At 28.1% G+C, this 26,505-nt stretch overlaps 1 protein-coding gene across 2 annotated transcripts in view; it reads left to right on the top strand.

Moving 5' to 3' along the window:
* The window catches only part of LOC148166510 (uncharacterized), a 130,422-nt gene that overhangs the window by 88,367 nt on the left and 15,550 nt on the right, over window positions 1–26,505 (top strand). For both annotated transcript variants that reach the window (XM_088048601.1, XM_088048600.1), the window contains exons 3-4: window positions 9,092–9,163; window positions 14,844–14,915. In XM_088048601.1, the coding sequence (XP_087904727.1) occupies window positions 9,092–9,163; window positions 14,844–14,915 (144 nt within the window). The remainder of the gene's footprint in view (window positions 1–9,091; window positions 9,164–14,843; window positions 14,916–26,505) is intronic.

Raw genomic sequence — 26,505 nt, 5'->3', positions numbered from 1 at the left:
AGTGCGTTTGCAAAATAAAAATTTCTAAAACTTGTCTCCTTTGGTCTACAACTTTCTAATTTTGAGGAGGTGATAAACGTATCCAAACTAGTAAATTCTCCAAATTTTATTGCCGCAGGGTAAAAATTACCAGAATTACAAATTTTTATTTAAAGAAAATTGTAATTTTTAGTGCGTTTGCAAAAAAAAAATTCTAAAACTGTCTTTTTTGATCTACAATTTTCTAATTTGGTGGAAATTATAATCGTGTTCAAAAACTAGTGAAATCCCCGAATTTCATTGTTACAGCGCGAACATTACTAGAATTACAGATTTTTATTCAAAAAAATGGGAATTTTTGGTTCCTTTAGAAAATAAAAAATTTTAATAACTGTATCCTCTGATCTACAACTTTAAAATTTGAAAGAGATTATAAACATGTTTAAACAAGTAAAGTCCCCAAATTTGAAACTCACAGCGTGAAAATTACCAGAGTTACAAATTTTTATTTATTTATTTTTTTTGAATTAAAACGGTCAACGGAAGACCAATATTTCGCCAACTTTTTCCAGTAGTTTTGTCCAAAAATAGCAAAACGGTGTAAAAACAGAATACTTCTCGTACAACTTCATTAGTCCCGATAAGAAATCGTTAAATGGCCCGCGAATATCCGTAAAAACACAATCGTAAAAAACCAGTCATTGAATCCGGCCGAAAAAAGCCACTGCTCTGTTTTTAATTAAAAGCGAAAGCTCTCAACTCCGAAAATATTTCTAATTATTCTCTTCTCGGATTTTTGTCATAATGTCGTGCGAGACCAGAAGATGCAAATGAGCCGATTTGTACACTAGGTAGATAAAACTGCACAAAGCCTTCCTTTATGCAAAACTTACGGCTGTTCCTAATCTCACACACCTTACATAACTTCATTCTGCTACCTTGGATTTAATTAACTTCACTTTCGGATTTTTCTCTCTTCCTGCAAAAAACGCATCCGCTGTCTAGACCAATTCACTTATTGCAGTTCCGAGATAAACAGTTCCGATTAATGACCGCCATCGGTTTTAGTCCTGTTGCACGCCAATTTTGACTTACATTCTTCTTTCTGATTTATGGGCTTTCGATACGTTGCAAGAATGCACTCCTGATAAGGCGAGACATTTGTTGGACGAATCTAAATGGCCGCGATTTGCATAACTAGGACTAGTTTACAGCGGTTTTGTGCCAGGAAGATGGGTAGCCTGTCTATCAGATCTTTTTGGGGCAAAAGTTTGAGATTTCTGCGCTCAAAATGGTAAAACTAGAACAAAAACTCAATTTACGATACGTTTTTAAAGTTAACAATATTCACCAGGCGGCTGTAAATAACTCGAGTATTTATATCAGAACAGATGCGAAATGGCTGTTTTTTATATTCCGTGACGTTGTAAAAATTAATTGCGGATTAGTCCATCACTTTTCTATTGCTCTGACGATGGGAGTTCATTTTATTGTCGACGGCAAACACGTTCGTTGACCCAGAAAGTGAAAATTAAACGAAGTGATGATAGTTTTTATTACGTGATTAATGGAAAACTACTGCAAGTGCGAAAATGTATTTGTGATCTGAGCTTTACAGGGTTTTTATAAAAGAATATAGCGGTAAAATTATGTACAGCACTCGTGCCGAAACCTTACAGCAAAACTCGCTCACATGCAGTTGCAATGAGTTCAGAAACAGAGCGGAAAATTTTTTAACCATCAATTTTCTCGTGCTTTTTTACATAAAAATGAGTTCCTAACTCAAATTCGAAAAAATTTTTAGCTCATTTAGTCGGCCAAAAACGAAAAATTCTAAAATGAGTAAATTTTCTTTAAAATTTTTGGAATTTTGCAGTTTAAGAACTCTTAAAATGTAGTAAAACTGCCAAATTTTACAGAATTTAATATGAAAAAGTGCAATTTTTTGAGTTGACCAAAAACGAAAAATTCTAAAATGAGTAAATTTTATCTAAAAATTTTGGAATTTAGGACAGTTCAAGAACTCTTAAAAAACAATAAAACTGCCAAATTTTACTGAATTTTCTTTAAAATTACCAAAGTTACAGAATTTTATATGAAAAAGTGCAATTTTTGAGTCGGCCAAAAACGAAAAATTCTAAAATGAGTAAATTTTGTCCAAAAATTTTGGAATTTAGCACAGTTCAACGACTCTTAAAAGTAGTCATACAGCAAAATTTTACTGATTTATCTTTAAAATTACTAAAGTTCCAGAATTTTATAAGAAAAAAATGCAATTTCTGAGTCGGCCAAAAACGAAAAATTCTAAAATGAGTAAATTTTGTCCAAAAATTTTGGAATTGAGCACAGTTCAACAACTCTTAAAAAGTAATCATACAGCTAAATTTTACTGATTTACCTGTAAAATTACTAAAGTTCCAGAATTTTATATGAAAAAATGCAATTTCTGAGTCGGCCAAAAACGAAAAATTCTAAAATGAGTAAATTTTGTCCAAAAATTTTGAAATTTAGCACAGTTTTATGACTTTTAAAAAGTAGTCAAACCACCAAATTTTACTGATTTACCTTTAAAATTAAGAAAGTTACTGAATTATATATGAAAAAGTGGAATTTTTGAAGTCGACCAAAAACGAAAAATTCTAGAATAAGTAAATTTGCTTCAAAAATTGTGGAATTCAACACAATTCAACAACTCTTAAAAAGCAGTCATACAGCTAAATTTTACTGATTTGCTTTTAAAATTACTAAAGTTCCTGAATTTTATATGAAAAAGTGCAATTTTTTGAGTCGACCAAAAACGAAAAATTCTAAAATGAATAAATTGTGTCCAAAAATTTTGTAATTTAGCACAGTTTAAGAACTTTTAAAAAGCAATAAAACCCCCACATTTTACTGATTTATCTTCACAATTCCCAAAGTTACTGAATTTTATATAAAAAAGTGCAATTTTTTGAGTCGGCTTAAAACGAAAAATTATAAAATGAGTAAATTTTGTTAAAAAATTTTGAAATTTAGCACAGTATTATGACTTTTAAAAAGTAGTCAAACCACCAAATTTTACTGATTTACCTTTAAAATTAAGAAAGTTACTGAATTTTATATGAAAAAGTGCAATTTTTTGAGTCGACCAAAACCGAAAAATTCTAAAATGAATAAATTGTGTTCAAAAATTTTGTAATTTAGCACAATTTAAGAACTTTTAAAAAGCAATAAAACTACCAAATTTTACTGGTTTTTCTTCAATATTACCAAAGTTACTGAATTTTATATGAAAAAGTGCAATTTTTTGAGTCGGCTTAAAACGAAAAATTATAAAATGAGTAAATTTTGTCCAAAAATTTTAGAATTTAGCACAGTTTTATGACTCTTAAAAATTAGTCAAACTACCAGATTTTACTGATTTACCTTTAAAATTAAGAAAGTTACTGAATTATACAGTATGTCCCCGGATTGAGTTCACAAGAGGAAAAAAAACGTTATTTTTTATTTTACAGAAAAATGACAAAGGAATAATATTTTTTGCTTAATTTAAAATAAATAAATCTTTAATTAAAACTTTATTATCAAGCTGTGTTCTGGAAATCGAAAAAAACAAAAAATAACGAAGAACTTTTTAGTTTTAATTTAGCAAAAAATGTCAAAGGAATGAAATTTGTTCCTTAACTCAAACCAATTTCTACTATTTGATTGACCCATTACCTGTTTTAGCACATAGTTCAATTCTAACTCGCAATTTTTTCGACTGTTTCGAATTTTCTCAATTATTTTTAAGGATGCAATTACATTTTTTTCCAATTTTTAAATATTTACACATTATTAGGAAAATTTTTCTTTAATCTTTAACGCACTATTTGATTTTGTGAATCAAGCCTGCTATTATTTGAATACGATTACAAAATTTAGTAAATAAAAATAATGAAAAAATTAATTTTAAGAGTACAAACTAATAATTTTGAAATTTTAATTGCAGATTTATCTGTTTTGAAATAAGCAAAAAATGTTATTCCTTTGTCATTTTTTTGTAAAATGAAAAATAAACTTTTTTTCCCTCTTGTGACTCAATCCGGGGACATACTGTATATGAAAAAGTGAAATTTTTGAAGTCGACCAAAAACGAAAAATTCTAGATTAAGTAAATTTGCTTCAAAAATTGTGGAATTCGGCACAATTCAACAACTCTTAAAAAGCAGTCATACAGCTAAATTTTACGGATTTACCTTTAAAATTACCAAAGTTACCGAATTTTATAGAAAATATCTCCGAAACTATGACAGATATAAAGATGTCTAGTTTTCCTCATAAATTTTGAAATTCTAGTATAACTACCCCGATGCGATATTTTCGTTCGCAGTCCACCCCCGTACCCCCTGCAAACCGAATTTACTTCAATCAGAACGAAGCAATAATACTCCATCACGTTGTTGAGACCGCACAAACATGTGGAAAGTCCGTTGATAACTTTCTTGAGTGTACCAACATCCTCCGAGCGAATTTTATTTGCGGATGCAGTATTGTAAAGTGTACTTTATCGAGTGGTTTGTATGCAGAGTCTCGTCGACGGTAAATAAAGAAGCGGGGAGATGTGGCCGCCAAAGGACATAACTCACCCTTTTTGAAATTAAGACGATTTGCGTAATAAAAAATCCTCCCTTTTCGTGCGACGTCTCATCCAGCGGAAGAATCAATTAGAAACTTGGCGAATAAAATCCGTAAGAAGGTCGTCGAGCATTGATTTAGCTAGTCACGCTCCAGCTAATCTAAATCTGACTGGTTGCAGAACTTTGTAAAGTTGTTTTATTATAGTTTCGTCTGTAAAATGGCGAAATTTTTGGTGGAGGCGCCGGGAGTGGAGCACCGGCGATATAATATTGTTGTCGATGGCAGTTTGTCAGGACGAATAACCATTAAAATAAATAGTTTCGGGAACTTGTATGTTACCAGTACATTTATTTCTTTGTTGCTTTCCTGTTAGAATCGTTTGCCAAAGCGGAAATATTATCTCATCCCGAACTTTGCTCTCGAATTTAATAACTGGCGTGAGTTTGTCTTTATCCCAAATAATTAATGAAATAATCTCCAAGTTTTTCCAGCAAAAAATCAAACCTCGTTTACGGAATCATCAGTTTTTCTTTTATTCTAGACAAACTCGCTCCTTCGAACTTAAGTAATTACTATTTCAGCGAAAAAGATGATTGATGGAGAGCCATTGTGTTGGGAGCTAAAAAACACTCATTTGCTGCATTTATTCAAATTTCACTATAAGACTTCGTGTCAGACTTAATTAACTTGACAGAAATAAGGAAAAAGCGGCGTTGTTTTGACTCGGAAAATCTAATTGTCTCGAGAGAAGTAAACAATTTTTAATCGAAAATCAACGCGTTGATTAAAAACATGAAATTTGAGAGCCATGTTTACTTCCAGATAAATGAACGGCGAACGTCGCACTAGTTTACCAATTTTTTTTGTCCAGTTTTGAGAGAAAATCGTCTTTCTACAATCGTATATAACAGCCATAAAAAACTCTTAAAAAGTAGGAAAAACTTTACTGATTTACCAAAAATTACCAAAGTTACTGAATTTTGTATAAAAAAGTGCAATTTTTTGCGGGACCCATAAACAAAAAATTCTAAAATGAGTAAGTTTAGTTCAAAAATTTTTAAATTTAGCACAGTTCAAGAACTCTTAAAAAGTAGTAAAACTGCCAAATTTTACTGATTTATTTTTTAAATTACTAAAGATACTAAATTTTATATAAAAAAGTGCAATTTTTTAAGTGGTCCAAAAACAAAAAATTCTAGAATGAGTAAATATTGATCAAAAAGTTTGGAATTTAGCACAGTTTAAGAAGTCTTAAAAAGAAGAAAATCCGCCAAATTTTACTGATTTATTTTAAAAATTACCAAAGTTACTAAATTTTGTATAAAAAGTGCAATTTTTTGAGGGACTCATAAACAAAAAATTCTAAAATGAGTAAGTTTGGTTTAAAAATTTTTAAATTTAGCACAGTTCAAGAACTCTTAAAAAGTAGTAGAACTGCCAAATTTTACTGATTTATTTTTTAAATTACTAAAGATACTAAATTTTATATAAAAAAGTGCAATTTTTTAAGTGGTCCAAAAACAAAAAATTCTAGAATGAGTAAATATTGATCAAAAAGTTTGGAATTTAGCACAGTTTAAGAAGTCTTGAAAAGAAGAAAATCCGCCAAATTTTACTGATTTATTTTAAAAATTACCAAAGTTACTAAATTTTGTATAAAAAGTGCAATTTTTTGAGGGACTCATAAACAAAAAGTTCTAAAATGAGTAAGTTTAGTTTAAAAATTTTTAAATTTAGCACAGTTCAAGAACTCTTAAAAAGTAGTAAAACTGCCAAATTTTACTGATTTATTTTTTAAATTACTAAAGATACTAAATTTTATATAAAAAAGTGCAATTTTTTAAGTGGTCCAAAAACAAAAAATTCTAGAATGAGTAAATATTGATCAAAAAGTTTGGAATTTAGCACAGTTTAAGAAGTCTTAAAAAGAAGAAAATCCGCCAAATTTTACTGATTTATTTTAAAAATTACCAAAGTTACTAAATTTTGTATAAAAAGTGCAATTTTTTGAGGGACTCATAAACAAAAAATTCTAAAATGAGTAAGTTTAGTTCAAAAATTTTTAAATTAAGGACAGTTCAAGAACTCTTAAAAAGTAGTAAAACTGCCAAATTTTACTGATTTATTTTTTAAATTACTAAAGATACTAAATTTTATATAAAAAAGTGCAATTTTTTAAGTGGTCCAAAAACAAAAAATTCTAGAATGAGTAAATATTGATCAAAAAGTTTGGAATTTAGCACAGTTTAAGAAGTCTTAAAAAGAAGAAAATCCGCCAAATTTTACTGATTTATTTTAAAAATTACCAAAGTTACTAAATTTTGTATAAAAAGTGCAATTTTTTGAGGGACTCATAAACAAAAAATTCTAAAATGAGTAAGTTTAGTTCAAAAATTTTTAAATTAAGGACAGTTCAAGAACTCTTAAAAAGTAGTAAAACTGCCAAATTTTACTGATTTATTTTTTAAATTACTAAAGATACTAAATTTTATATAAAAAAGTGCAATTTTTTAAGTGGTCCAAAAACAAAAAATTCTAGAATGAGTAAATATTGATCAAAAAGTTTGGAATTTAGCACAGTTTAAGAAGTCTTGAAAAGAAGAAAATCCGCCAAATTTTACTGATTTATTTTAAAAATTACCAAAGTTACTAAATTTTGTATAAAAAGTGCAATTTTTTGAGGGACTCATAAACAAAAAATTCTAAAATGAGTAAGTTTGGTTTAAAAATTTTTAAATTTAGCACAGTTCAAGAACTCTTAAAAAGTAGTAAAACTGCCAAATTTTACTGATTTATTTTTTAAATTACTAAAGATACTAAATTTTATATAAAAAAGTGCAATTTTTTAAGTGGTCCAAAAACAAAAAATTCTAGAATGAGTAAATATTGATCAAAAAGTTTGGAATTTAGCACAGTTTAAGAAGTCTTAAAAAGAAGAAAATCCGCCAAATTTTACTGATTTATTTTAAAAATTACCAAAGTTACTAAATTTTGTATAAAAAGTGCAATTTTTTGAGGGACTCATAAACAAAAAATTCTAAAATGAGTAAGTTTAGTTCAAAAATTTTTAAATTTAGCACAGTTCAAGAACTCTTAAAAAGTAGTAAAACTGCCAAATTTTACTGATTTATTTTTTAAATTACTAAAGATACTAAATTTTATATAAAAAAGTGCAATTTTTTAAGTGGTCCAAAAACAAAAAATTCTAGAATGAGTAAATATTGATCAAAAAGTTTGGAATTTAGCACAGTTTAAGAAGTCTTAAAAAGAAGAAAATCCGCCAAATTTTACTGATTTATTTTAAAAATTATCAAAGTTACTAAATTTTGTATAAAAAGTGCAATTTTTTGAGGGACTCATAAACAAAAAATTCTAAAATGAGTAAGTTTAGTTTAAAAATTTTTAAATTTAGCACAGTTCAAGAACTCTTAAAAAGTAGTAAAACTGCCAAATTTTACTGATTTATTTTTTAATTTACTAAAGATACTAAATTTTATATAAAAAAGTGCAATTTTTTAAGTGGTCCAAAAACAAAAAATTCTAGAATGAGTAAATATTGATCAAAAAGTTTGGAATTTAGCACAGTTTAAAAAGTCTTAAAAAGTAATAAAACTGCCAAATTCTACTTATTTATGTTTAAAATTACCAAAATTACTGAATTTTAGATGAAAAAGTCCAATTTTTTAATGGTCTATTAACGAAACAACGCGTTGATTAAAAACAAGAAATTTTAAGGTCCTGTTTACTTTCAGATATTGAACGGCAAACATCGTACTGGCTTACAATTATTTTTTGTCTAATTTTGAGAGAAATTCGTTTTTACTACAATCGTATATAAAGCCTTGTATGTAACTCGTAGATAATTAGGTTTTTTAGACTCGCCTTATTTATAATATAAACACAAGGACCTAAATTATGTACTTATAACATAAATTGCTATTTAGATTTTCTTTGTTTTCTTTAGATTTCGCTTTAGATTCTCTACAATCTCACATTTTTATTATTATTTTTATTCTGAAGTCAAAAGTTAGAAAAACTAGAATGTCAAAATTTAAAGAACAAATCCAAAGGATCGGAAAAAATTCTTTTCCCCAGGTTTTTGAACTCACGTCTCTGATCGACTCCATGAAGTTTAACCGCCGCGTGTGCTCTTTGCGTGTAAGGTCGCCGCTAATTAGCGTCGCAAATGCCGCATAAATAACGAAAAAGCGTCGACTTTTATAGTTTCACCGTTGGAAAAATTCCTGTGAATTTTTAAGTGAAATGTCTTGGGGTGCGATATTAAGTTATTGACGACTAATAAAGCGTAACAACGTCCTCATAATTCCCCCATTTTACGGCACCGGCTGTTATGTGATTAAAGCGCAAAGTTCACTCCAGGAGTTTCCCTAAATCCACAGGTAATTTCACTTTAGTTGTGTAATAAGTTCCATTACCACACTTCATTTTGATGATTCGGTCGTGGAAAAAACAGTGTACATCACACGTGGGTAATTAAAGGTGTTTGTTGCAGGACCCTCTCGGAGAACAAGCTGGACTTCGTCCACCCCAAATCATTCTCGAAGAACCTCCAGCTTAAAAGACTGTAAGTATGCATGATTTCCAGGGCAAAGTCCCGGCGTAAATCTGGGACGTCCTCTGTCCCATTTACGTGTGCGCTACACGATAAGGGTTCGTTTTTAACCCCTTCAACGTGAGCTAGACCATCTAGATGCGCTTGGCTGGAAGCCATTTCGTTTATATGATCCAATGAACTCCTTATTTATTGTGATAAGCCGCGCAAAGTGGCTTCTGTATGAACCTTTGATTTATGCACAATCTGCACAAGAACTGTTTGTCCGCGGGAATCTGAGGGCGTGGTGGAACTTTGGCGTTATGTGCATCCGACACGTGTTTTACCAAGTCTTTTTGTGGAAGGGCCATAGCAGTAGATTCTGATTACTGCCGTTGCAGCCGTGTACCCATTTCCCATTTCGTTTTATGCTCATGGCGATTTGATATCCATTCGTGGCTGCTGGAAAATGGACGGGGCTTTCCGGGGGCAGTTAGTAAAAATTAAATTTCAGGGGCGAATGCCATTGTCCGATCATGGCGATTTCTGCAATTCTCTGTTTATAAGATAAAGAAATATGCTAATGTATGGCTAATCCGGGCCTTTTATAATCCCAAAAACTTCTGTAATCCGAACAGAAGAGGAGACAAAATTGCACATTTTACTATAACACCCAGTAATTTGGGTAATTTTAATAATAAGACAGTGAAATTTATTAGTATTCTTAATTTTTAGAAGCCTTTTAAGTGTATCAAATTCCAAAATTTTTGAATGAAATTTACTCATTTTAGAAATTTTTGTTTTTGGCCACTCAAAAAATTGCACTTTTTCATATAAAATTCAGTATCTTTACTAATTTTAAAGATAAAGCAGTACAATTTGGCGATTTTCCTTTTAAGAATTCATAAACTGTGCTAAATTCCAAATTTTTTGAACAAAATTTACTAATATTAGAATTTTTCGTTTTTGGGCCACTCAAAAAATTGCAATTTTTCATATAAAATTTAATAACTTTGGTAATTTTAAAGTTAAATCAGTAAAATTAGACAGTTTTGCTACTTTTTTTAAAAGGTCTTCAATTGTGCTAAATTTCAAAATTTGTGATCAATATTTACTCATTTTAGAATTTTTCGTTTTTGGCCGACTCAAAAATTGCACTTTTTCAAATAAAATTCAGTAACTTTGGTAATTTTAAAGATAAACTTGTAAAATTTGGCAGTTTTACTATTTTTTTAAAGTTCTTAAACTGTGCTAAATTTCAAAATTTTTGAACAGAATTTTCTCATTTTAGAATTTTTCGTTTTTACAAAAAAAAATTGCACTTTTTTATATAAAATTGAGTAACTTTGGTAATTTTAAAGATAAACTTGTAAAATTTGGCAGTTTTACTATTTTTTTAAAGTTCTTAAACTGTGCTAAATTTCAAAATTTTTGAACAGAATTTACTCATTTTAGAATTTTTCGTTTTTACAAAAAAAAATTGCACTTTTTTATATAAAATTGGGTAACTTTTGTAATTTTAAAGATAAATTAGTCAAATTTGGCTGTTTTACTACTTTTTGAAAGTTCTTTATCTGTGCTAAATTCCAAAATTTTTGAACAAAATTTACTTATTTTAGAGTTTTTCGTTTTTGGCCGACTCAAAAAATTGCACTTTTTTATATAAAATTTAGTAACTTTCGTAATTTTAAAGATAAATCAGTAAAATTTGGCAGTTTTACTACTTTTAAAGAGCCCTTAAACTGTGCTGAATTCCAAAATTTTTGAACAAAATTTGCTCATTTTAGAATTTTTCGTTTTTGGCCGACTAGAAAAAATTGCACTTTTTCATATAAAATTCAGTAACTTTGGTAATTTTAAAGATAAATTAGTCAAATTTGGCTGTTTTACTACTTTTTGAAAGTTCTTAATCTGCGCTAAATTTCAAAATTTTTGAACAAAATTTACTTATTTTAGAATTTTTCGTTTTTAGCCGACTCAAAAAATTGCACTTTTTTATATAAAATTGGGTAACTTTTGTAATTTTAAAGATAAATTAGTCAAATTTGGCTGTTTTACTACTTTTTGAAAGTTCTTTATCTGTGCTAAATTCCAAAATTTTTGAACAAAATTTACTTATTTTAGAGTTTTTCGTTTTTGGCCGACTCAAAAAATTTAACTTTTTTATATAAAATTTAGTAACTTTCGTAATTTTAAAGATAAATCAGTAAAATTTGGCAGTTTTACTACTTTTAAAGAGCCCTTAAACTGTGCTGAATTCCAAAATTTTTGAACAAAATTTGCTCATTTTAGAATTTTTCGTTTTTGGCCGACTAGAAAAAATTGCACTTTTTCATATAAAATTCAGTAACTTTGGTAATTTTAAAGATAAATTAGTCAAATTTGGCTGTTTTACTACTTTTTGAAAGTTCTTAATCTGCGCTAAATTCCAAAATTTTTGAACAAAATTTACTTATTTTAGAATTTTTCGTTTTTAGCCGACTCAAAAAATTGCACTTTTTTACATAAAATTTAGTAGCTTTCGTAACTTTAAAGATAAATCAGTAAAATTTGGCAGTTTTACTATTTTTAAAGAGCTCTTCAACTGTGCTGAATTCCAAAATTTTTTAACAAATTTTGCTCATTTTAGAATTTTTCGTTTTTGGCCGACTAGAAAAAATTGCACTTTTTCATATAAAATTCAGTAACTTTGGTAATTTCAAAGATAAATCAGTAAAATTTGACAGTTTTACTACGTTTAAAGAGTTCTTGAACTGTGCTAAATTCCAAAATTTTTATAGAAAATTTACTCATTTTAGAATTTTTCGTTTTTTAGAGATAAATCAGTGAAATTTGGCAGTTTTACTATTATTAAAGAGTTTTTGAACTCTGCTAAATTCCAAAATTTTTGAACAAAATGTGTTAATTTTAGAATTTTTAGTTGTTGGGCCATTCAAAAAATTGCACTTTTTCGTATAAAATTCAGTAACTTTGCCAATTTTAAAGATAAATCAATGAGATTTGGCTGCTTTACTACTTTTAAAGAATCCTCTGTGCTAAATTCCAAAATTTTTGAACAAAATTTCCTCATTTTAAAATTTTTCGTTTTTGTGCCACTCAAAAAATTAAATATTTAAAATATTTAAATTAAATAAAACAGTGAAATTTGTCAGTATTAAATAGTAGCACTGACTTGTGTCATCTAACAACTTTGCTATCGGATTATCCAAATCTCCATTCCCGTATTTGCAAAAACTAACCTGAAGAAAGTCCGAGCAATAATTACCTGATCAATCTTGATTCCCCCAAAGTCCCTAAATCCCACCTGTTGATTCCCGGACTACATTTTTATCACCTTCGTTTTCCCACAGGTGACCGGAGTTTATTTCCCGGATTTAAGCGCCGCTTTTTTCGGATTATTGATCTTGAACTGACCTGTGTAACGAAAGTCAGAGTTGCGCATTTAAAACTCGCCAATTTCGAAACTGTTAATGGTGATGGAGCTTGTTGGTGGATTTATTTAATTGCCGTCCTTCATACTCCTTGATTCCGGGTCTGGTTTCATTTGCAAGTGAATGCGAGTTAAAGGGGGAGATAATGAATTGGCGGCCGAAAAGTGGGGAAAAACATGCAAATTGGGAGGGTTTCCAATACATACCGGGTGTTGGCTAAATCGTGGAGGAAATCGAGAAAATTTGGGAATCTGACTAAATAGAGAAGGAGCTCTCAAATATCTTTAACTCTAGAATATTCAAATATTTTCATTTTAATTTAATAGGATTGGGACAATAAGAGCTTCCATCATCGCGCCCCCGCCGTGTTATTTCGAAAAAGCTTTTAGAAAAGGAGACAACTTCTTTATTGAGACGTATTACGCGACAATTTTACAACTTCCGATAAGAAGCAACAAGTCGAATGTTTAGTATAAAATCGAAGACAAAACATACGTCGCTTTGATCGCATTAAATTCTCGGTTTCTATAAAAAACTATCCAGTGCGTTCTGAAAAACAAAATATTGGCGTGGATAGTCTTGATTTTTCACATATTTTAGTGTTAAATTTTAGGGTTACGTGTTTTCACTAAACTTTGATCAGAACTTTGCCATGAAGTCATGAATTTTCGCGAAAAACTGCAACTTTTGACTTTTGAAAAATTTAAAAACTATTTCTCATGTAAAAAATCGCGAGAAAAACGATGGCGCAAACCGCATCTCAATATCTGAAATAGTTTCCGAGATATCGAGCACGAATTGTTTTGAACCTTTAAAAATTTGGCCCTCTGGCGACAACCCTAAAAATCAAACGGCCATATCTCAGTTATTCGTTGACGAAACTCAAAAATTCTTGCGGCTTTGGATTCAGCGTGAAATTTTGCGTAAAATGAGACCCAAATTTGTTGAGTTTGCGTAATAAATAAATGAGGCATTGGCCAAAAACTGTTTTGAAAACGTCATTTTAGGGTGATTTTCAACCAATGTTTTCAAAATGAAAATGACGTTTAATAGCATTGAATTATATATCAGTCGAAAGAAGAGCTTAAAATCTATCTACTGGCCAAATTTGAGATCTATAGGACAAATAGTTTGCGAGTTATGGTCAAAAATAAAAAAAATGAAAAATTTTCATTGTTTGAGTCGCAATTTTTTTTCGCGAAAAATCGACTATCGAATTTTAGGCTTTTAAGCACATTTTCTAACGTAAAATGAGCCGAGAAAAACGATGGCGCAAACCGCATCTCAATATCTCTAATAGTTTCCGAGATATTTAACTTTGAAAATTGGGAAAAATGAGAAAAAATGAAAATCAACTATCCGAAACTTTGATCGGCCATAACTCAGTTATTTGTTGTCGGATCTGAATTTAAATCCCAGATTTGGAATCTGCGGAAAATTTTGCGTACACTGATGTAAATAGCTCAAGTTTACTTCAAAAAATAAGAGAGATATCGTTATCAGAAGTTTGGCATAGTTTTAGTCATGAATTTTCGCGAAAAACTCGACTTTTGCAAAATCTAAGAACGATCTTTTGTCTGCCTATTTCGAGTTAAACTTTTTTAATTCTTTGCCAGCGGTTTAACTTGAAGTTAAAAAAAGTGTAAATTGTATTTTATTCACCCTGTAGAATTGTAAGTCTGATTTACACCCAACTGATAGAACTGCCTCTAGTTTAGTGTCCAACGCCAACCACGATGTTAACATTCTTCCATAGAATCCCGGTGCTCGTTTGGCCAATGAAATAAAAAACAATCTCCTTCGTTAGATTTTGTTTTTCGGATCTGACATGGATTTCTTGTGTGGAAAGCAGCCGATTCCGCCACTCCAGATTAATATTTATGAGTGTTGTGCGCGCTTTTTACTCTGTGGCACATTGGGCATGATTTAGTGTTTATTCCCGAGCGGTTTTATTGTCAACATATTACAGGAGGATGATATTTATTGGTGGCGCGTCCTCAACGTGTTCAACTTGTAATACATGTCGGGCGGGCATGCCGTGAACATGACGACGTGCATTGTCCTTGCACGACCTCTCTATGAATTTATGATTTCGAATTTTGCTGCTTTATTTACAGTTTATTACGATTTCCGCGTTGTGGACGTGATCTACAACGTAATCAAGAGTTACGGCAAAATCTTTGCTAATACCAACGAGAGGCATCAAAAGCACTAACTTTTATCTTGTTAAATAAATAAATAAATAAATAAATTAGTAAATAAGTCATATTTTTCCTTTCCAGGCTTCTGCAGGGCTGCGGCTTGGTGGAGATCCCCGTGGAAGCCCTGCGCCCCCTCAGCAAGCTCCAAACTTTGTAAGTGGGAATTTCTATTTTTATTCGTCTTCTTTTTAAGTCCGGTACACGAATTCGTATCTTGTCGAAATATTGAATTTGTGAAAATACATAAAGAGGATAAACAAAGGGTGAATAGAGATGAGTTGGAACAACAGCCGGAACGTATAAAAAGTGGCGCCGACGTAAAGCTGGGAATGTCGGTTAGTAGAAGCGGGAATATCAACGGATCTTTTTAGCTGAGAAAACATTTTATGACGTAGTTGACAGGTCACCTAACCCATAAACACCCCTGGGGGTCGTAAAAATACATATTTGTCGGATTTTTTCGGACGCGCCGGCGAATCCCCCAAAAATCTATCAATTCAGTTCATATTTTTTCTTTGAGGCTCTAATTTATTTATTTTTTTGACTTTTCGAAGTTCTATTTAGGGATATTTTTTAACTTTTAACCTGTGTCATGTAGTGCACTGAATTAACACCGCGAAAGTAATAAATCTCTCAAATTTCATTGCGCTACTGTTAAAACTATCAATCTTACAGTTTTTTGTCGAAAATTTTGAATTTGATTTCTCCCCCAATAAAAAAAAATCCAAAATTCTTACGTCTTGTTCAAAACTTTTGAAATTTAGTACACTCAATAAACGCTTCCAAAGTAATAAATCAGCTAAATTTCATTGATTTAACGTTAAAACTGTCAAACTTACAGAATTAAGAAAACAAAATTAGAACTCAAATTTGTCTTACAAATAAAAATTTCCAAAATTCTTACACTTTGGTTAAAAGTTCTGAAATTTAGTATACTCAATAAACGCTTCCAAAGTGATAAATCCCCAAAATTTGATTAATTTGACGTCAAACACAGTCAAACTTACAGAATTTAACAAATTGAACTCCAATTTTTCCTAAAAATATTTCAAAAATTCTCAACTTTTGTTCTAAACTTCTGAAGTTTAGGACACTCCATAAACGCTTTCAAAGTAATATACTGTATCCCAAAATTTCATAGATTCAACGTCAAAACTGTCAAACTTACAGAATTTAGTAATAAAGTTTAAACTCAAATTTGCCTCAAAGATAAAATTTTTTAAAATTCTTACGTTTTGTTCTAAACTTCTGTAATTTAGTACACTCAATAAGCGCTTCTATAGTAATAAATCCTCAAAATTTCATTAATTTAACGTCAAAACTGTCATACTTAGAGAATTTAAAAAAAAATTGAACTCAAATTTATTCCAAAAAAAAATTTTTCAAAATCTTTATCTTTTGATCTAAATTTCTGTAATTTAGTGCACTCAAGAAACGCATCCAAATTAATAAACCCCCAAATTTTAATTGATTTAACGTCAAAACTTCCAAACTTACAGAATTTAGTAATAAAGTTTAAACTCAAATTTGATCTTAAAATCAAAATTTCCAAAATTCTTACGTCGTGTTCTAAACTTCTATAATTTAGTAAACTCAATAAACGCTTCTAAAGTAATAAATTCCCAAAATTTCATTAATTTAACGTCAAAACTGTCATACTTAGAGAATTTAAAAAAAAAATTGAACTCAAATTTATTCTAAAAATAAAAATTTCTCAAATTCCTACCTTTTGTTCTAAACCTCTATAATTTGGTACACTTAATAAGCGCTCCCAAAGTAATAAATCCCCAAAATTTTATTAATTTAACGTCAAAACTGTCATACTTAGAGAATTAAAAAAAAAAATTGAACTCAAATTTATTCTAAAAATAAAATTTTTCAAAATCTTTATCTTTTGATCTAAACTTCTGTAATTTAGTACACTCAAGAAACGCATCCAAATTAATAAACCCCCAAATTTTAATTGATTTAACGTCAAAACTTCCAAACTTACAGAATTTAGTAATAAAGTTTAAACTCAAATTTCATCTTAAAATCAAAATTTCCAAAATTTTTACGTCGTGTTCTAAACTTCTATAATTTAGTAAACTCAATAAACGCTTCTAAAGTAATAAATTCCCAAAATTTCATTAATTTAACGTCAAAACTGTTAACTTACAGAATTTAATAAAAAAGTTTGAACTCTAATTTGTCCTAAAAATAAAAATTTCTCAAATTCCTATCTTTTGTTCTAAACCTCTATAATTTAGTACACTTAATAAGCGCTCCCAAAGTAATAAATCCCCAAAATTTTATTAATTTAACGTCAAAACTGTCATACTTAGAGAATTAAAAAAAAAAATTGAACTCAAATTTATTCTAAAAATAAAATTTTTCAAAATCTTTATCTTTTGATCTAAACTTCTGTAATTTAGTACACTCAAGAAACGCATCCAAATTAATAAACCCCCAAATTTTAATTGATTTAACGTCAAAACTTCCAAACTTACAGAATTTAGTAATAAAGTTTAAACTCAAATTTGATCTTAAAATCATAATTTCCAAAATTTTTACGTCGTGTTCTAAACTTCTATAATTTAGTAAACTCAATAAACGCTTATAAAGTAATAAATTCCCAAAATTTCATTAATTTAACGTCAAAACTGTTAACTTACAGAATTTAATAAAAAAGTTTGAACTCTAATTTGTCCTAAAAATAAAAATTTCTCAAATTCCTATCTTTTGTTCTAAACCTCTATAATTTAGTACACTTAATAAGCGCTCCCAAAGTAATAAATCCCCAAAATTTTATTAATTTAACGTCAAAACTGTCATACTTAGAGAATTTAAAAAAAAAAATTGAACTCAAATTTATTCTAAAAATAAAATTTTTCAAAATCTTTATCTTTTGATCTAAACTTCTGTAATTTAGTACACTCAAGAAACGCATCCAAATTAATAAACCCCCAAATTTTAATTGATTTAACGTCAAAACTTCCAAACTTACAGAATTTAGTAATAAAGTTTAAACTCAAATTTGATCTTAAAATCAAAATTTCCAAAATTCTTACGTCGTGTTCTAAACTTCTATAATTTAGTAAACTCAATAAACGCTTCTAAAGTAATAAATTCCCAAAATTTCATTAATTTAACGTCAAAACTGTCATACTTAGAGAATTTAAAAAAAAAATTGAACTCAAATTTATTCTAAAAATAAAAATTTCTCAAATTCCTACCTTTTGTTCTAAACCTCTATAATTTGGTACACTTAATAAGCGCTCCCAAAGTAATAAATCCCCAAAATTTTATTAATTTAACGTCAAAACTGTCATACTTAGAGAATTAAAAAAAAAAATTGAACTCAAATTTATTCTAAAAATAAAATTTTTCAAAATCTTTATCTTTTGATCTAAACTTCTGTAATTTAGTACACTCAAGAAACGCATCCAAATTAATAAACCCCCAAATTTTAATTGATTTAACGTCAAAACTTCCAAACTTACAGAATTTAGTAATAAAGTTTAAACTCAAATTTCATCTTAAAATCAAATTTCCAAAATTTTTACGTCGTGTTCTAAACTTCTATAATTTAGTAAACTCAATAAACGCTTCTAAAGTAATAAATTCCCAAAATTTCATTAATTTAACGTCAAAACTGTTAACTTACAGAATTTAATAAAAAAGTTTGAACTCTAATTTGTCCTAAAAATAAAAATTTCTCAAATTCCTATCTTTTGTTCTAAACCTCTATAATTTAGTACACTTAATAAGCGCTCCCAAAGTAATAAATCCCCAAAATTTTATTAATTTAACGTCAAAACTGTCATACTTAGAGAATTTAAAAAAAAAAATTGAACTCAAATTTATTCTAAAAATAAAATTTTTCAAAATCTTTATCTTTTGATCTAAACTTCTGTAATTTAGTACACTCAAGAAACGCATCCAAATTAATAAACCCCCAAATTTTAATTGATTTAACGTCAAAACTTCCAAACTTACAGAATTTAGTAATAAAGTTTAAACTCAAATTTGATCTAAAAATCAAAATTTCCAAAATTCTTACGTCGTGTTCTAAACTTCTATAATTTAGTAAACTCAATAAACGCTTCTAAAGTAATAAATTCCCAAAATTTCATTAATTTAACGTCAAAACTGTTAACTTACAGAATTTAATAAAAAAGTTTGAACTCTAATTTGTCCTAAAAATAAAAATTTCTCAAATTCCTATTTTTTGTTCTAAACCTCTATAATTTAGTACACTTAATAAGCGCTCCCAAAGTAATAAATCCCCAAAATTTTATTAATTTAACGTCAAAACTGTCATACTTAGAGAATTAAAAAAAAAAATTGAACTCAAATTTATTCTAAAAATAAAATTTTTCAAAATCTTTATCTTTTGATCTAAACTTCTGTAATTTAGTACACTCAAGAAACGCATCCAAATTAATAAACCCCCAAATTTTAATTGATTTAACGTCAAAACTTCCAAACTTACAGAATTTAGTAATAAAGTTTAAACTCAAATTTGATCTTAAAATCAAAATTTCCAAAATTCTTACGTCGTGTTCTAAACTTCTATAATTTAGTAAACTCAATAAACGCTTCTAAAGTAATAAATTCCCAAAATTTCATTAATTTAACGTCAAAACTGTTAACTTACAGAATTTAATAAAAAAGTTTGAACTCTAATTTGTCCTAAAAATAAAAATTTCTCAAATTCCTACCTTTTGTTCTAAACCTCTATAATTTGGTACACTTAATAAGCGCTCCCAAAGTAATAAATCCCCAAAATTTTATTAATTTAACTTCAAAACTGTCATACTTAGAGAATTTAAAAAAAAATTGAACTCAAATTTATTCTAAAAATAAAATTTTTCAAAATCTTTATCTTTTGATCTAAATTTCTGTAATTTAGTGCACTCAAGAAACGCATCCAAATTAATAAACCCCCAAATTTTAATTGATTTAACGTCAAAACTTCCAAACTTACAGAATTTAGTAATAAAGTTTAAACTCAAATTTGATCTAAAAATCAAAATTTCCAAAATTCTTACGTCGTGTTCTAAACTTCTATAATTTAGTAAACTCAATAAACGCTTCTAAAGTAATAAATTCCCAAAATTTCATTAATTTAACGTCAAAACTGTTAACTTACAGAATTTAATAAAAAAGTTTGAACTCTAATTTGTCCTAAAAATAAAAATTTCACAAATTCCTACCTTTTGTTCTAAACCTCTATAATTTGGTACACTTAATAAGCGCTCCCAAAGTAATAAATCCTCAAAATTTTATTAATTTAACGTCAAAACTGTCATACTTATAGAAGTTAAATAAAAATTGAACTCAAATATGTTCTAAAAATAATTTTTTTCAAAATTTGTGTTTTTTGATCTAAACTTCTGTAATTTAGTACACTCAATATGCACTTCCAAATTAATAAACCCCCAAAATTTCATTGATTTAACGTCAAAACTGTGGAACTAACAGAATTTAATAAAAAAGTTTGAACTCAAATATGTTCTAAAAATAAAAATTTACAAAATTTCTAACTTTTGTTCTAAACTTCTAAAATTAATTATACTCAATAAGCGCTTTCAAAGTAATAAATCAGTAAAACTGCATTGATTTAACGTCAAAATTGTCAAACTTAAAAAAAGTTTGAACTCAAATTTGCCCTTAAAATAAAAATTTCCAAAATACTTACGTCTTGTTCTACCTAAACTTACGTAATTTAGTACACTCAAATAAATGCTGCTATAATAATAAATTCCCAAAATTTCATTAATTTAACGTCAAAACTGTTAACTTACAGAATTTAATAACAAAATTTGATCTTAAATTAGTTCGAAAAATAAAAATTTCCAAAATTCCTAACTTTTGTTCTAAACTTCTAAAATTAATTAACTCAATAAGCGCTTCCAAAGTAATAAATCAGTAAAACTGCATTGATTTAACGTCAAAATTGTCAAACTTAAAAAAAGTTTGAACTCAAATTTGCCCTCAAAATAAAAAATTCCAAAATACTTACGTCTTGTTCTACCTAAACTTATGTAATTTAGTACACTCAATAAATACTTCTTCTATAATAATAAATTTCCAAAATTTCATTAATTTAGCGCAAAACTGTCAAACTTACAGAATTGAATAAAAAAGTTTGAACTCAAATTTGTCCTAAAAATAAAAATTTCAAAATTCTGACGTCCCCAAAAAAATCCCCAAATTTTCATTAATTTAACGTAAAAACTGCCAAACTTACAAAATTACACTCTGTATAGCCTCATAATTAAAAGTGGTTTAGCGGCGAGTTGTCGCACCCTGTACAGGGTGTTTTTAAGCTCCCGTCTAGACGCTTCATCATCTCGCCGAGTCTCATTTCTTTAATTCTTCTGAAAAACGAAAGTAATGAGATTGAGGTGTTATTTTCAAAGTTAATCATCCTGTAATTTAAATCGACTCTAGCAAAGTGGAATTGTTAATCAAGAAAAGTACGCAAAGAACGAATTTGAGGAGTTTTAAGTAAAACGCGTTATTCCAAAACCCTTACAGGGCCGGAACGATCGTTTACTTAAACAACTCCATTAATGCTAATTTTAAAGCAAACTGTGGGTCTAATTCAGAACTAATCCGCTATTAGTACACACTATAACAGTATAACATTAATTCTTTCTGTCACTCGGAGCCGATTTACTGTATGAATATGCATCGCTTTTTCTATGCTAATTTCGCCTCTAAAACCTGATAAATTTGACGTTTCTGGAAATTTCGTAATAATTCTGCAGAATTATACTTTTTTGTTTAAAACCAAGTGCATGTTTCCGCAGCTGCGACTGTATAAAAGCTCTTAACTAAATTGGAAACAGTTTATCTTCCATGTCAAAGCTAAACTAAGTTGTTCAGATAAGAAATTAAATGTTGGATCGTTATAAAAATGATTTAAAGAGGGTGTCAATTGACTTTTAGTGGGTCAAAAGTCAAATGAAAGGTGAAATGTTTACTTCCTCTATAATCGATTTGTGGTGAAATCCGTTGAGTCAGCCACACAATAAGAATAAATAATGTAATTCCTAATCTGAATCAATAAGCAGACACCCCTCTTCCGAGGACAGATAAAATATTCTTTCCTGTAGGAAGTGTTTGTTGGTTTTAGTACCGTTTGTCTTTCGTATTCCTTTGGCCCATCGGCCCGATCCTGATTTATTACGGATTTACCTCACACTCGTACGAAAACTTACTGAATACGCAGATTTAATATTTCGAAGTTGAAAACATAGTCAGATTAAGTTTTATGGAAAAAAAGACCGTTTTCTGATCGCTTTTCCGACTTGATGGCGACATTTATCAAAGATTGATATCGCTACTTGGAATTTAGGCAAAATTAATTCCTGGCGAAGCAGTGGAGTACTTACGTTCGAAAACTGATCTTAAATGAGGGAAGAGTTTTTTTTACAAATTTTGACTTTGTAGATTAAAATTATTTCTAAAAATAAAAATTTGTAAGTCCCACAATTTAAACTCTACGGCAATAAAATCTATTATTAGAACTATAGTTAACAACTTCACTAAGTTAGAACGATTTAAAACAAAAGAAGCAATTTTTAGAAAATTTTGACTTGATAGAGAAACTAAAAATTTCAAATTTTCTTAAATAAAAATTTGTAGTTCCGGCAATTTCAGCTATACGATAATAAAATTTGGGGAGTTTATTACCAGAACTATGATTATCAACTCCACCAAATGAGACCGTTTTAAAACAAAAGAAGCAATTTTTAGAAATTGTTTACTAACAGAGAAACTAAAAGTTTCAAATTTTCACAAATAAAAATTTGTAATTCCAACATTTTTAATTGTATGGCAATAAGATTTGGGGAGTTTATTATTTGAACTATGTTAATCAATTCCACCAAATTAGAACGTTCTAAAACAAAAAAAGCAATTTTTAGAAATTTTTAACTTATAGAGAAACTAAAAGTTCCAAATTTTCTCAAATAAAAATTTGTAATTCCGGCAATTTTAACTTTACAACATTAAAATTTGGGGAGTTTTTCACTAAAACTATTATAATCAACTCCACCAAATTAGAACGATCTAAAACAAAAGATGCAATTTTTAAAAATTTTGACTTCATAGAGAAACTAAAAATCTCTCATTTTCGCAAATAAAAATTTGTAATTCCGGCAATTTTAACTTTACAACAATAAAATTTGGGGAGTTTTTTACTAAAACTATGATTATCAACCCCACCAAATTAGAGAGATTTAAAACAAAAGATACAATTTTTAGAAATTTTGACTTGATAGAGAAACTAAAAGTCTCTAATTTTCGTAAATAAAAATTTGTAATTCCGACAATTTTAATTGCATTGCAGTGAAATTTCGGGAGTTTATTATTAGAACTATGATTATCAACTACACTAAATTGGAAAGATCTAAAACAAAAGAAACAATTTTTAGAAAATTTTGACTTGATAGAGAAACTAAAAATTTCAAATTTTCTTAAATAAAAATTTGTAGTTCCGGCAATTTCAGCTATACGACAATAAAATTTGGGGAGTTTATTACTAGAACTATGATTATCAACTCCAAAAAATGAGACCGTTTTAAAACAAAAGAAGCAATTTTTAGAAATTTTAACTTGATAGAGAAACTAAAAATCTCTAATTTTCACAAATAAAAATTTGTAATTCCAACAATTTTAATTGTATGGCAATAAAATTTAGGAAGTTTATTATTTGAACTATGTTTATCAATTCCACCAAATTAGAACGTTCTAAAACAAAAAAGCAATTTTTAGACATTTTTTACTTATAGAGAAACTAAAAGTTTCAAATTTTCACAAATAGAAATTTGTAATTCCGGCAATTTTAACTTTACAGCAATAAAATTTGGGGAGTTTTTTACTAAAACTATGATTATTAACTCCACCAAATTAGAACGATCTAAAACAAAAGATGCAATTTTTAGAAATTTTGACTTGATAGAGAAACTAAAAGTCTCTAATTTTTGTAAATAAAAATTTGTAATTCCGACAATTTTAATTGCATGGCAGTGAAATTTCGGGAGTTTATTATTAGAACTATGATTATCAACTACACTAAATTGGAAAGATCTAAAACAAAAGAAACAATTTTTAGAAAATTTTGACTTGATAGAGAAACTAAAAATTTCAAATTTTCTTAAATAAAAATTTGTAGTTCCGGCAATTTCAGCTATACGACAATAAAATTTGGGGAGTTTATTACTAGAACTATGATTATTAACTCCACCAAATGAGACCATTTTAAAACAAAAGAAGCAATTTTTAGAAATTTTAACTTGATGGAGAAACTAAAAATCTCTAATTTTCGTAAATAAAAATTTGTAATTCCAACAATTTTAATTGTATGGCAATAAAATTTAGGAACTTTATTATTTGAACTATGTTTATCAATTCCACCAAATTAGAACGTTCTAAAACAAAAAAAGCAATTTTTAGAAATTTTTTACTTATAGAGAAACTAAAAGTTTCAAATTTTGACAAATAAAAATTTGTAATTCCGGCAATTTTAACTTTACAACAATAAAATTTGGGGAGTTTTTTACTAAAGCTATGATTATCAACCCCACCAAATAAGAAAGATCTAAAACAAAAGATGCAATTTTTAAAAATTTTGACTTGATAGAGAAACTAAAAATCTCTCATTTTCGCAAATAAAAATTTGTAATTCCGGCAATTTTAACTTTACAACAATAAAATTTGGGGAGTTTTTTACTAAAACTATGATTATCAACTCCACCATATTAGAACGATCTAAAACAAAAGAAGCAATTTTTAGAAATTTTGACTTGAGAGAGAAACTAAAAGTCTCTAATTTTCGTAAATAAAAATTTGTAATTCCGATAATTTTAATTGCATGGCAGTGAAATTTTGGGACTTCATTATTTGAACTATTTTTATCAATTCCACCAAATTAGAACGTTCTAAAACAAAAAAAGCAATTTGTAAAAATTTTGACTTGAAAAAGAAACTAAAGATTTCTAATTTTCATAAACAAAAATTTGTAATTCCGACAATTTTAACTCTACCGCAATAAAATTTAGGGAGTTTATAATTTGAACTATGATTATCAACTCCACAAAGTTAGAACTATCTAAAACAAAAGAAACAATTTTTAGAAATTTTTAACTTATAGAGAAACTAAAAGGTTCAAATTTTGACAAATAAAAATTTGTAATTCCGACAATTTTAATTGTATGGCAATAAAAATTGGGGAGTTTATTATACAAACTATGTTTATTAATTCCTTCAAATTAGAACGTTCTAAAACAAAAAAAGCAATTTGTAAAAATTTTGACTTGAAAAAGAAACTAAAGATTTCTAATTTTCATAAACAAAAATTTGTAATTCCGACAATTTTAACTCTACCGCAATAAAATTTGGGGAGTTTATTATTAGAACTATGATTATCAACTCCACCAAATGTGAACGTTCTAAAACAAAAGAAGGAATTTTTATAAATTTTGACTTGAGAGAGAAACTAAAAATCTCTCATTTTCGTAAATAAAAATCAGTAATTCCGACAGTTTTAATTGTATGGCAATGAAATTTCGGGAGTTTATTACGAGAACTATATTTATTAACTACACCAAATTTTAACATTCTAAAACAAAAGAAGCAATTTTTAGAAATTTTGACTTGATAGAGAAATTGAAAGTCTCTAATTTTCGTAAATAAAAATTTGTAATTCCAACAATTTTAATTGTATGGCAATTAAAATTTGGGGAGTTTATTATTTGAACTATGTTTATCAATTTCACCAAATTAGAACGTTCTAAAACAAAAAAAGCAATTTTTAGAAATTTTTTACTTATAAAGAAACTAAAAGTTTCAAATTTTCACAAATAAAAATTTGTAATTCCGGCAATTTTAACTTTACAGCAATAAAATTTGTGGAGTTTATTACTACAATTGTGATTATTAACTCCATCAAATTAGACCGTTTTAAAACAAAAGAAGCAATTTTTAGAAATTTTAACTTGATAGAGAAACTAAAAATCTCTAATTTTCGTAAATAAAAATTTGTAATTCCAACAATTTCAATTGTATGGCAATAAAATTTGGGAAGTTTATTATTTGAACTATGTTTATCAATTCCACCAAATTAGAACGTTCTAAAACAAAAAAAAGCAATTTTTAGAAATTTTGACTTGATAGAGGTTTTCTAAACATTTCTAATTGTCATAAACAAAAATTTGTAATTCCGACAATTTTAACTCTACCGCAATAAAATTTGGGGAGTTTATAATTTGAACTATGATTATCAACTCCACAAAGTTAGAACTATCTAAAACAAAAGAAACAATTTTTAGAAATTTTTAACTTATAGAGAAACTATAAGTTTCAAATTTTGACAAATAAAAATTTGTAATTCCGACAATTTTAGTTGTATGGCAATGAAATTTGGGGAGTTAATTATTTGAACTATGATTATCAACTTCACTAAACTAGAACATTCTAAAACAAAGGAAACAATTTTTAGAAATTTTAACTTGATGGAAACTAAAAAAATCTCTAATTTTCGTAAATAAAAATTTGTAATTCCGACAGTTTTAATTGTATGGCAATGAAATTTCGGGAGTTTATTACTAGAACTATGGTTATTAATTTCACCAAATTTTAACCTCCTAAAACAAAAGAAGCAATTTTTGGAAATTTTAACTTGAGAGAAAAACTCAAAATCTCTCATTTTCAACAATTAAATTTTGTTAAATTTTTACTCTCTAACAAT

Source organism: Gnatocerus cornutus, unplaced genomic scaffold, assembly GCF_029298725.1.
Source record: "Gnatocerus cornutus isolate USDA-ARS CGAHR unplaced genomic scaffold, icGnaCorn1.1 ctg00000023.1, whole genome shotgun sequence".
NCBI lineage: Eukaryota > Metazoa > Arthropoda > Insecta > Coleoptera > Tenebrionidae > Gnatocerus > Gnatocerus cornutus.
Note: the sequence above shows the minus strand (reverse complement) of the source record. Positions and strands in the feature narration are given on the sequence as shown.